Source organism: Pan paniscus, chromosome 5, assembly GCF_029289425.2.
Source record: "Pan paniscus chromosome 5, NHGRI_mPanPan1-v2.0_pri, whole genome shotgun sequence".
Taxonomy (NCBI): domain Eukaryota; kingdom Metazoa; phylum Chordata; class Mammalia; order Primates; family Hominidae; genus Pan; species Pan paniscus.
In genome coordinates, this window is record NC_073254.2 from 48,888,359 (window position 1) to 48,898,028 (window position 9,670).

The 9,670-nt window shown below is 47.8% G+C and overlaps 1 protein-coding gene across 3 annotated transcripts; it reads right to left on the minus strand.

The window, feature by feature from the left end:
- Nucleotides 1-8,737, minus strand: LOC100973697 (small ribosomal subunit protein eS10). Of its 3 annotated transcripts, none has more exons than XM_008960611.5 (6): nucleotides 8,582-8,737; nucleotides 7,622-7,771; nucleotides 7,219-7,390; nucleotides 4,271-4,348; nucleotides 910-965; nucleotides 1-94 (listed from the first exon to the last, which is right to left on the minus strand). In XM_008960611.5, exons 2-6 carry the CDS (start codon nucleotides 7,769-7,771, stop codon nucleotides 53-55), a joined length of 498 nt encoding a protein of 165 aa, XP_008958859.1. In that variant the 5' UTR covers nucleotides 8,582-8,737; the 3' UTR covers nucleotides 1-52. The 3 variants fall into 3 exon arrangements, with proteins under 3 accessions (XP_008958859.1, XP_057158468.1, XP_008958860.1); XM_057302485.2 differs by having other exon boundaries at nucleotides 4,267-4,348; XM_008960612.4 differs by lacking the exon at nucleotides 8,582-8,737 and adding an exon at nucleotides 8,346-8,366.
- Between the last annotated feature and the right edge of the window lie 933 nt (nucleotides 8,738-9,670).

Genomic DNA, 9,670 nt, shown 5'->3' on the forward strand with positions numbered 1-9,670 from the left:
TTAAGGTTTTTTGGCTGTAAGTTTATTCAATGCAAAAGAATCCTCTCCAATTTTACTGAGGTGGCTGACCACGTCCACGACCAAATCCGCCTCTCTGTAAGAGAAAGCACATCACATCAGCATGAGCAGCACTCTGGTTTGATCTTTCGAGGTTTTGCTAACTTTCAGGCCTCATTATAACTCCAGAGGCCCCCAAATGTAAACAGCTGGGAGAGAGCTGAGTACAGGCTGTAAATCCCAGCACTGCCCCTTACTGGATGTGGGGCCATATCTAACATCTAGGCCCATTTCTTCACTGGTAAAGTGGGAGTATGGCCACCCACCCAGAGTGTGTTCATACATACTCCTATGAAAGCATCCAGCACCAGGATTGAACCGTTTCTACTGTACATGCTTCCTTTTTACAAATGACATTATCTGAGAGCAATCGTGTGCTATGAGGACCTGCCATAGGACAAAAGTGATATGCCAGTACTATGCCTGGATTAACTATCTCACAACTACCTTAGTAGCTGTAATTATCACCTTATTTTATAGATGGAGAAACTGAGGCAGAGGGGAACCTACCTAACATTACATCAACTGAAAAAAGATGGAGGATTTCATACCATCTTGGTTCTTAAGCCCACCCACCTTCCAGTGTTTAGTTCAATGTCAAGCATTAATGAAACAGAAAATACTAGTAGGCCACATGTACTGATTTCTGAGACTCATTTCAGTAATTTATGTATTTACAAAAGTTTGCATGCTACAACTCAATGTAAAATTTGGAATTTGGAAAAAAGTGGGAGGAGGGAACTGGTTGACAGGACCCACCCATACTATATGACATCCCCACAACTTGCAGAGCAACCAGACTGAGGCCAGAACAAGTGATGGCTCATGGAAAACAAATAGGAAGATACTCACAAACTGGAATTCGGTTGCTGACCCAGCCCCAGCCTCGGCTTTCTTGTCGGCACCAGCTAGAAAGTGAAACATCGATTTAGAATCATCATATGATCTAATCTACTATAGAACAAGGGAAGACAATTCACTGACTCCAATCTTGCAGGAAAAGCCAAGTACCACTCCGTTAAATATAAGCAAATTACACCAGTGGTGGGGAATACCTTCTGAGCCACCTTTGTCTTTCCTGGGGCACCCTTCTCAGCCTTCCTTATGTCACCCTTCAATACTCACAGCCCAAACTATAAATCCTCCCAAAGGATTCCTACTTCCTATCACACTGACTGACTTACCCACTTCACAGCAGCATCTAGATAACAAAGGGAGTGTAATTATGGAAGAACTAACATGTAAAGGGAAGGGCCCACAAAAGCCTTAATTACCACCATGGGAGAAAAGCAGACAAGATGCTGCCCGGTCCTATATCCCAGTCACAGTTCAAATGGAGACATGTGCAAAATTCACCAGTTTTCTTTTACTTATTTGAGACAGGGTCTTACTCTGTCACCCAGGGTGGAGTGCAGTGGTACGATCTCAGCTCACTACAACCTCTGCCTCATGGGCTCAAGCGATCCTCCCACCTCAGGTGGGACTACAGGCAGCTAATTTTTATATTTTTTGTTCGTTTGAGACTGAATTTCGCTCTTGTTGCCCAGGCTAGAGTGCAATGGCGCGATCTCGGCTCACTGCAACCTCCGCCTCCCAGGTTCAAGCGATTCTCCTGCCTCAGCCTCCCGAGTAGCTGGGATTACAGGCATGCGCCACCATGCATGGCTAATTTTTTTGTATTTTTAGTAGAGATGGGGTTTCTTCATGTTGGTTTCTCCAGGCTGGTCTCAAACTCCCAACCTCAAGTGATCCGCCCACCTCGGCCTCCTGAAGTGTTGGGATTACAGGCATGAGCCACCGCACCCAGCCCTAATTTTTATATTTTTTGTAGAGATGGGGTTCTGCCATGTTGCCCGGGCTGGTCTAAAACTCCTGAGCTCAAGTGATCTGCCTGCCTCAGCCTCCCTAAGTGCTGGAATTACGGGTGTGAGCCACTGCACCCAGCCAATTACAAAGACTTAAGAAAAAAAGAATGTAAAATATTTCACTACTGTTTATACTGATTACATGTTAAATTAACACGTTTAGATATTTTTAAAACCGATTTATTTGTATTTATTTACTTATTTTTTTTTTTGAGACAAAGTCTCACTCTTGTCCCTGAGGCTGGAGTGCAATGATGCAATCTCAGCTCACTGCAACCTTCACCTCCTGGGTTCAAGTGATTCTCCTGCCTCATGCTCCGAGTAGCTGGGACTACATGTGCATACCACCACGCTTGGCTAATTTTTTGTATTTTAAGTAGAGACGGGGTTTCACCATGTTGTCCAGGCTGGTCTCAAACTCCTGACCTCAGGTGATCTGCCCGCCTCGGCCTCCCAAAGTGCTGGGATTACAGGAGTGGGCCACCGCGCCCGGCCCTGATTTATTTGAGTTGGTGCGGGGCGCGGGGTCTCACTCTGTTGCCCAGGCTGGAATGTAGCAACAAGATCATAGCTCGCTGTATCTCAAACTCCTGGGCTCAAAACAATCCTCTTGCCTTGGCCTTCCAAGTAGCTGGGACTATAGGCACATACCACCATTCCCAACTCACTTTTACAAATATTTGATTAAATAAAAGACATTAGTACTCAAATAACCTGTTTCCACTTGCTTTTTCAAGTGTGGCTACGAGGAAATTTTGTATTAGATCTATGGCTCACATTGGGTACAAGAATAGGGGGAGGAAAGCAAATGCCAATAACGAATATGGTTTCAGTAACCGTTAAATTTCTTTTCTTTTGAGACAGGGTCTTGCTGTTGCCCAGGGTGGAGTGCAGTGGCATGATCTTGTCTCACTGCAACCTCCGCCTCCCAGGTTCAAGCAATTCTCCCGCCTCAGCCTCCCGAGTAGCTGAGATTATTACAGGCAGGCACACACCATCATGCCCAGCTAATTTTTTAAAGTAGAGATGGGGTTTTACCATGCTGGCCAGGCTGGTCTTGAACTCCTGACCTCAAGTGATCCACCTGCCTCGGCCTCCCAAAGTGCTGGGATTACAGGCATGAGCCACTGTGCCTGGCCCATAATCGTTAAACTTCCAGTATCACCAACTTCCTCTGAACCAAGGGCTGGAGAAATTCATTCCTTCTACTACCCTGTATGGTACTCAGGTCAAGTGGTCACTTCTCCAAAAGATGACAGAAGGAGGCTAAGAGTGGTAGAAGTTAGTAAAAACTCTTCTTGTACACCTTGCTTTTGTATCACAATCAACAACGAGTGACTTTATCCGGGTGGGCGCGGTGGCTCACATCTGTAATCCCAGCACTTTGGCAGGCTGAGGCGGGCGGATCATGAGGTCAGGATATCCAGACCATCCTGGCTAACACGGTGAAACCCCATCTCTACTAAAAATACAAAAAAAATTAGCTGGGCATGGCGGCAGGCGCCTGTAGTCCCAGCTACTCAGGAGGCTGAGGCAGGAGAGTGGCGTGAACCCAGGAGGCAGAGCTTGCAGTGAGCTAAGATCTTGCCACTGCACTCCAGCCTGGGTGACAGAGAGAGACTGTCTCAAAAATGAAACAAAATTTAAAAAAAAACAAGTTGAATCCTATTATTCCTTTGCAAAAATACTAACAAAAGCTCCACATTTTACCGAAGAGGTTTTTTTTTTTTTTGGAGACAGTCTTGCTCTGTCACCCAGGCTGGAGTGACAACTTTAACAATTACTGAAACCATATTTGTTATTGGCATTTGCTTTCCTCCCCCTATCCTCGTGCCCAGTGTGAGCCATAGATCTAATACAATGGCATGATCTCGGCTCACTGCGGCCTCTGCCTCCCAGGTTCAATCAATTCTCATGCCTCAGCCTCCTAAGTAGCTGGGACTACAGATGCCCACCACCACACCGCCCTAATTTTTGTATTTTTAGTAGAGACAGGGTTTCGTCATGTTGGCCAGGCTGGTCTCGAACTCCTGACCTCAAGTAATCTGCCCACTTCGACCCCCCCCCCCACCAAAGTGCTGGGATTACAGGCATGAGCCACTGAGCCCGGCCTGAGTTTTGTTTTTTAAAAAATCCCAGCCTCCTCCTAATTCTCATCTATGAAATCACTGCATGAAGAAGGAAGCACAAAGGACTCCAGCTGTTCTGATGCTCTGCAGAGTGAAACCAAGAATCTTTCCTGGTCATTTTGTCATCATCAAGGGCTGAGCCCCACCCAGCCAGAGCCAGCTGTGAGAATCCAGACATTTCACCCCAACTCCCCTAATATAGGTGATGCATTTACTCACGTGGCACAGCACTCCGTCTGTAGGTATCTCTGTCAGCTTCCCCTCTTGTGAGTCTCGCAGGTCGCTCACCCTCCAGACCTATGTAAATCAAACCACACTGTGAACACAGGGCAACGTGAGAACCCTGTCCCTTAAAGCCAAGAAAACTGGCATTGCTCTCCTGTTGTCACTCTCAGCAACCACTTGGTTAAGATGGGTTAATGGGGACAGGAACTCCTTAAACCTACAATGTCAGCTAGAAATAATTATTTCTCCATAGAAACTTATTGACAATCTTGGCTGCAAATCTGAAAAAAAAAAAAAGCCTTCCATTTTGTTTCAACATAAAACTATTTTCCAATTATTGGACCAATCTAGGTATCTAGCTATTTCTATGAACATCTGAATAGCCAAACTTTTGAACCTGACCCACGTTAAGTGGAAAACTTAGTATATGCAAACGGAAAAGGAAGCATCCTAAGCTGAAAGTCCCAACTCCAATATTAAGTACATAATCTAGGGGTTACTAAGAATCGTTTAGTTCCTCTTGGGCTTCTTCACATACCTGTTAGGCTGTGGGATACATATTAAGGCAGAAACTTTATTATTTATTATCTTTTTTTGAGACGGAGTCTCACTCTGTCACCCAGGTTGGAGTGCAGTGGCGCGATCTCGGCTCACTGCAACCTCTGCCTCCTGGGTTCAAGCAGTACTCTCACCCCAGCCTCCCCAGTAGGTGGGATTACATGCACGTGCCACCACGCACGGCTACGTTTTGTATTTTTAGTAGAAAGGGGGTTTCAACCTGTTGGCCAGGCTGGTCTCCAACTCCTGACCTCAAGTGACCCTCCCGCCTTGGCCTTCCAAAGTGATGGGATTATAGGCGTGAGCCACCGCGCCCAGGCCGATTTTTTTTGGTTGGTATCTTTAGTAGAGACAGGGTTTTACCATGTTAGACAGGCTGGTCTTGAACTCCTGGTCTCATGTGATCCTCCCGCCTTGGCCTCCCAAAGTGCTGGGATTACAGGTGTGAGCCACCACACCCTAAGGCACAAACTTTAAGAGCTACCTTAAAAAAATTATCATAAATGGCCAGACGCAGTGGCTCACGCCTGTAATCCCGGCACTTTGGGAGGCCAAGGCAGGTGATCACTTGAGGCCAGGAGTTCAAGAACAGCCTGGCCAACATGGTAAAACCCTGTCTCTACTAAAATTACAAAAATTAGCCGGGTGTGGTGGTGCACGCCTGTGATCCCAGCTACCAAGAAGCTGAGGCAGGAGAATCACTTGAACCCGGGAGGCAGAGGTTGCAGTAAATTGGGATCGTGACACTGCACTCCAGCCTAGGTGACAGAATATAAACAAACAAACAAACACAATCAGTAACAATTTAATCAAGTATTTTCTCTAGCCAGTTACCTTGGAACTTACCCGGAGTCCATATGATTAGAATATGAACTATGTCTTTTTTTTTTGACACAGTGTCTTGCTTTGTTGTTCAGGCTGAGTGCCATGGCCACAATCACAGCTCAATGCAGCCTGGAGTTCCTGGGCTTAACCACAGGTGTGCACCACCACGCCTGGCTAATTTATTTTTTTGTAGACGGAGTCTCACTATACTGCCTTAGCTGGTCTCAAACTCCTGGACTCAAGTAGTCTTCCTGCCTTGGCCTCCTAAAGTGCTGGGATTACAGGAATGAGTCACTGCACTCAGGTAGAATGAACTCCTTTTAGAGCAGAAATAAATTAATCATGTAATGAGTGGCAAAAACAAATGTCAGGCCCAACTAAATCAGAATATATCAAGCACAGATAGGCACTGGTATTTTTTTCTCCCAGGAGATTCCAAGATGTAGTAGACAACTTTTGCTAAAAAGACATATTATGGGCTGGGAGCAGTGGCTAACGCCTGTAATCCCAGCACTTTGGGAGGCTGAGGTGGTGGATCACCTGAGGTCAGGAGTTCGAGCCCAGCCTGGCCAACAGAGTGAAACCCCATCTCCGCTAAAAATACAAAAATTAGCTGGGTGTCGCTCTGGGCGCCTATAATCCCAGTCTCGGGAGGCTGAGACAGAATTGATTGAACCTCAGAGGTGGAAGTTGCAGTAAGCTGAGATCGCACCACTGCACTCCAGCCTCGGCAACAGAGTGAGACTGTCTCAAAAAATTATGTCTACCTAATCACCAGAATCCCTTGGGGAGCTTTCATAACGAATTCCTGAGCTCCATAAGGTAACTCTCCAGGGGAACCTGGGCCCTCTGATGATCACATTTAGGAATCTGCGCAGTTTTTCACCTCAACCTATGCTCTCTGCAGCTCCTACAGAGTTTTGTAACAAAGAACCATAACCTAGATAAAATACAGGCCAAGCACGGTGGCTTACCACCGCACTCCAGGCTGGGCAACAGAGCAAGACTCCGTTAAAAAAAAAAAAAAAAAAAGCAACTGTGAGCTAACAATGATCCCAAGAATCAGAAGATAATTCTCCTCACACCACACATGCATGCATATCCTTTCACATCGTGGTATACACCATCCGTTCTCCACTCGTTTCTAATTTTTTCTCCTGTTGGCAAGAAAACTACAACACTCTTGTTTCTTTCGAGGTGGTAAATGGCTTTGCTTTGGACTTCTCGGGAATAGTACAACGCACTCTGCTGGAAAAGTTACTCAATATTCTATACCACATGTATCTGGATGTTTGTACAGGTGTGGGTGAAGAAAGTGACAGACTATCTGTGCTTAAGGCCATCTCATGGATGGCCTGAAGAACTGAGTCTAGTTCTATTCCAAGTCCCAAGCCATGGGACAAAGGTTCTAGCACTTGACCAAATGCCTGCAGGCCAGAGCCCTCTAAAGCTGACATCAGCTAAGAATGCTTTTGTCCCTTACACAAAAGAAACTATCTTCAAATAGCTGAAGGCATTTGTTTGGAAACCATCTGAAGGCATTTGTTTGGGAACCATACCTTTAGGCCGAGGCCTGCCAGTCTCTGGACGGCTACGGCGTAGGGTGGCAGGCACAATCTCCGGGGGCAGATGAAGGTAATCACGGAGATACTGGATACCCTCATTGGTAAGGTACCAGTAGAAATGTCTCCAGGCAAACTGTTCCTTCACGTAGCCTCGGGACTTGAGAGACTGTAAGGTAGAAAACTACTGTTAAGGCGTTAAGTAGAAGCTTGGATCATCCTAGGCAAGTCTCCAGTCCCAGCCAGCCCTTCAAGTTACCAAGCAGCCCCCGCAGTCCTGACCTCCCTTTTTGAACTTGCCTTGAACCTTAGGGGAAGATCCCTCCATCCCATTCCATCCCATCCCGGGATGGGATCCCGGGGAGGAAGATCCATCCCATCTTCCTCCTCACCCTCCTACCTGCATGGCCTTCATGACATGAAGGTTGGGCACATTCTTGTCTGCCAGCTCCGGGTGCTTAGGCATGTGGACATCCTTCTTGGCCACCATGACTCCCTCCTTAAAAAGGAGTTCATAAATGGCAATCCGGTTCTTCTTAGGCATCAACATCTGCAAGAATGAGACGATTGTCAAGAGCACTTCTGAGTAACGAGGCCGGGGCCTGGTAATCAAGTTCTTGATCCTAAAGTGACCCACACAAAACCGTAGACAACCTGCTGGTGGGAAGACTCAACTCCACAAAACAGATTCGGCAGAGGCCAGCTCCGTCAGTCCCCACCCCCAAACACAATTCAGGTGGAAAAGTTGACAGTATGTTAAAACCAGGATAGTGGTGCACATTCGCGCCAAACTTCCTTAAGTTCTCATCAATTACAAAGGTCAATGGGGGGGAGAGGAGCAAACCCTGTATTATCGGGAGCAGCTGGAGGCCATCAGCGACCGTACCCAGCGCGGAATCTCGCGGCTGTACCATAAGGTACGCAGGGAAGGCCCGGAGGGGTAAAGCCCCGGCTTCTTGAAGGCGGCAGACCCCAAACCGAAGGGCTAAGGCCTTCGCACCCTCGTCTCCTACCTACCACTTCTCCCCCAAACTAGAGCTCCAGTGCCAGGCAAGGAGGCAGTCGGGGGAGTCCTGTTCCGAAGAAAAAAGCGTGTCGGTGGGACACCGTCTCGCTAGTCTCACCTGGCAAGTCTCCGCCACGCACTGGCTTCATCCTCCCCCTCTCCCTCGGACAACCTTCGCCTACCAGAGGCCCCCTACCCCATAAAATAAGCCTCCAGCCCCTATCGCTACTCAGAAATCGGTGTGTGGGGAGTGGGAGAGAGGCCCCCTGCCCGCATCCTGGGGAGGAGCAGCCGCTAAGGCGGCAGGATAGCCCGGATGGGAGCCGATGGAACTCGAACTCCACAGAAACTCACCTCTGCGGCTGCAGGGTCCGGTACCGGGGCTGGAAAGGAAGGAGCATGCGCGGTGCTGCGTCTCTTCCGGGCTGGCGTGGACCCGCCCCCCGCCAGGACCCGCGGGGAGCCTGGGGTGGCCTCGGCGGTGCCTGAAGAACTGGCGGATCTGACCACAGAGCCTGACCGCCTGAGGGACTCACGCACGCACTAGTAAACCGCCGCCGGGAACTTCTGAGCTTGCGTGCTCTATCAGTACAGGGTCACTTATTTTGGGCTGTCGTTTTAGAAACGCTTCTTCTTTTTTTCCCGCCCAAAATCTATTATGCAAGTGATATATGCTCTTGGAGCAAGAAAAGAGAGAGAACATATAAATCAGATGACGATAAAAGACTAAAAACATAATCCCATCAACCAAAGAGAATAGCTATTAACATTGTGGTATACACTTTTCCAAATTCATATGCACTCACAGAAGTAGACTTTTTTTTTTTTTTGATAAAAAACAGAGGCCGGGCACAGTGGCTCACGCCTATAATCCCAGCACTTTGGGAGGCCGAGGTGGGCAGATCACAAGGTTAGGGGTTCGAGACCAGCCTAGCCAATGGTGAAACCCTGTCTCTACTAAAAATACAAAAAAAATTAGCCGGCGTGGTGGCGGGCGCCTGTAGTCCCAGCTACTCGGGAGGCTGAGGCAGGAGAAGCGCTTGAACCCGGGAGGTGGAGGTTGCAGTGAGCCGGAATCATGCCACTGCACTGCAGCCTGGGCGACAGTGAGACTCTGTCTCAAAAAAAAAAAAAAAAAAAAAAAAAAAAATTGACTCAGCATTTTGGGAGGCTGAGGCAGGAGAATTGCTTGAGCCCAGGAGGTCCAGACCAGCCTGGGCAATGGTGAGACTTCAGCTCTACAATTTTTTTTTTAAATTAACTGACTGTGGTGGTGCACGCTTGTAGTCCCAGTTATTCAGGAGGCTGAGGCGGGAGGATCGCTTGAGCCAGGAAAGTGGAGGGTGCAGTGAGCCGGGTTCGTGCCCCTGCAGTCCAGCCTGGGTGACAGAGCAAGACCCTGGCTCTATTTAAATTAAAAAAGAAAAAAAAAAAAAGAGGCTG

What these genes read in the sequence shown, in the direction of transcription:
- LOC100973697 (XM_008960611.5), bottom strand. Translation starts at nt 7,771, where the DNA reads ATGTTGATGCCTAAGAAGAACCGGATTGCCATTTATGAACTCCTTTTT. An exon ending in ATGTCATGAAGGCCATGCAG is followed by an intron (nt 7,391 to 7,621) that starts GTAGGAGGGTGA and finishes TCTACCTTACAG; the next exon opens with TCTCTCAAGTCCCGAGGCTA. An exon ending in CAGCAACCGAATTCCAGTTT is followed by an intron (nt 95 to 909) that starts GTGAGTATCTTC and finishes TTTCTCTTACAG; the next exon opens with AGAGGCGGATTTGGTCGTGG.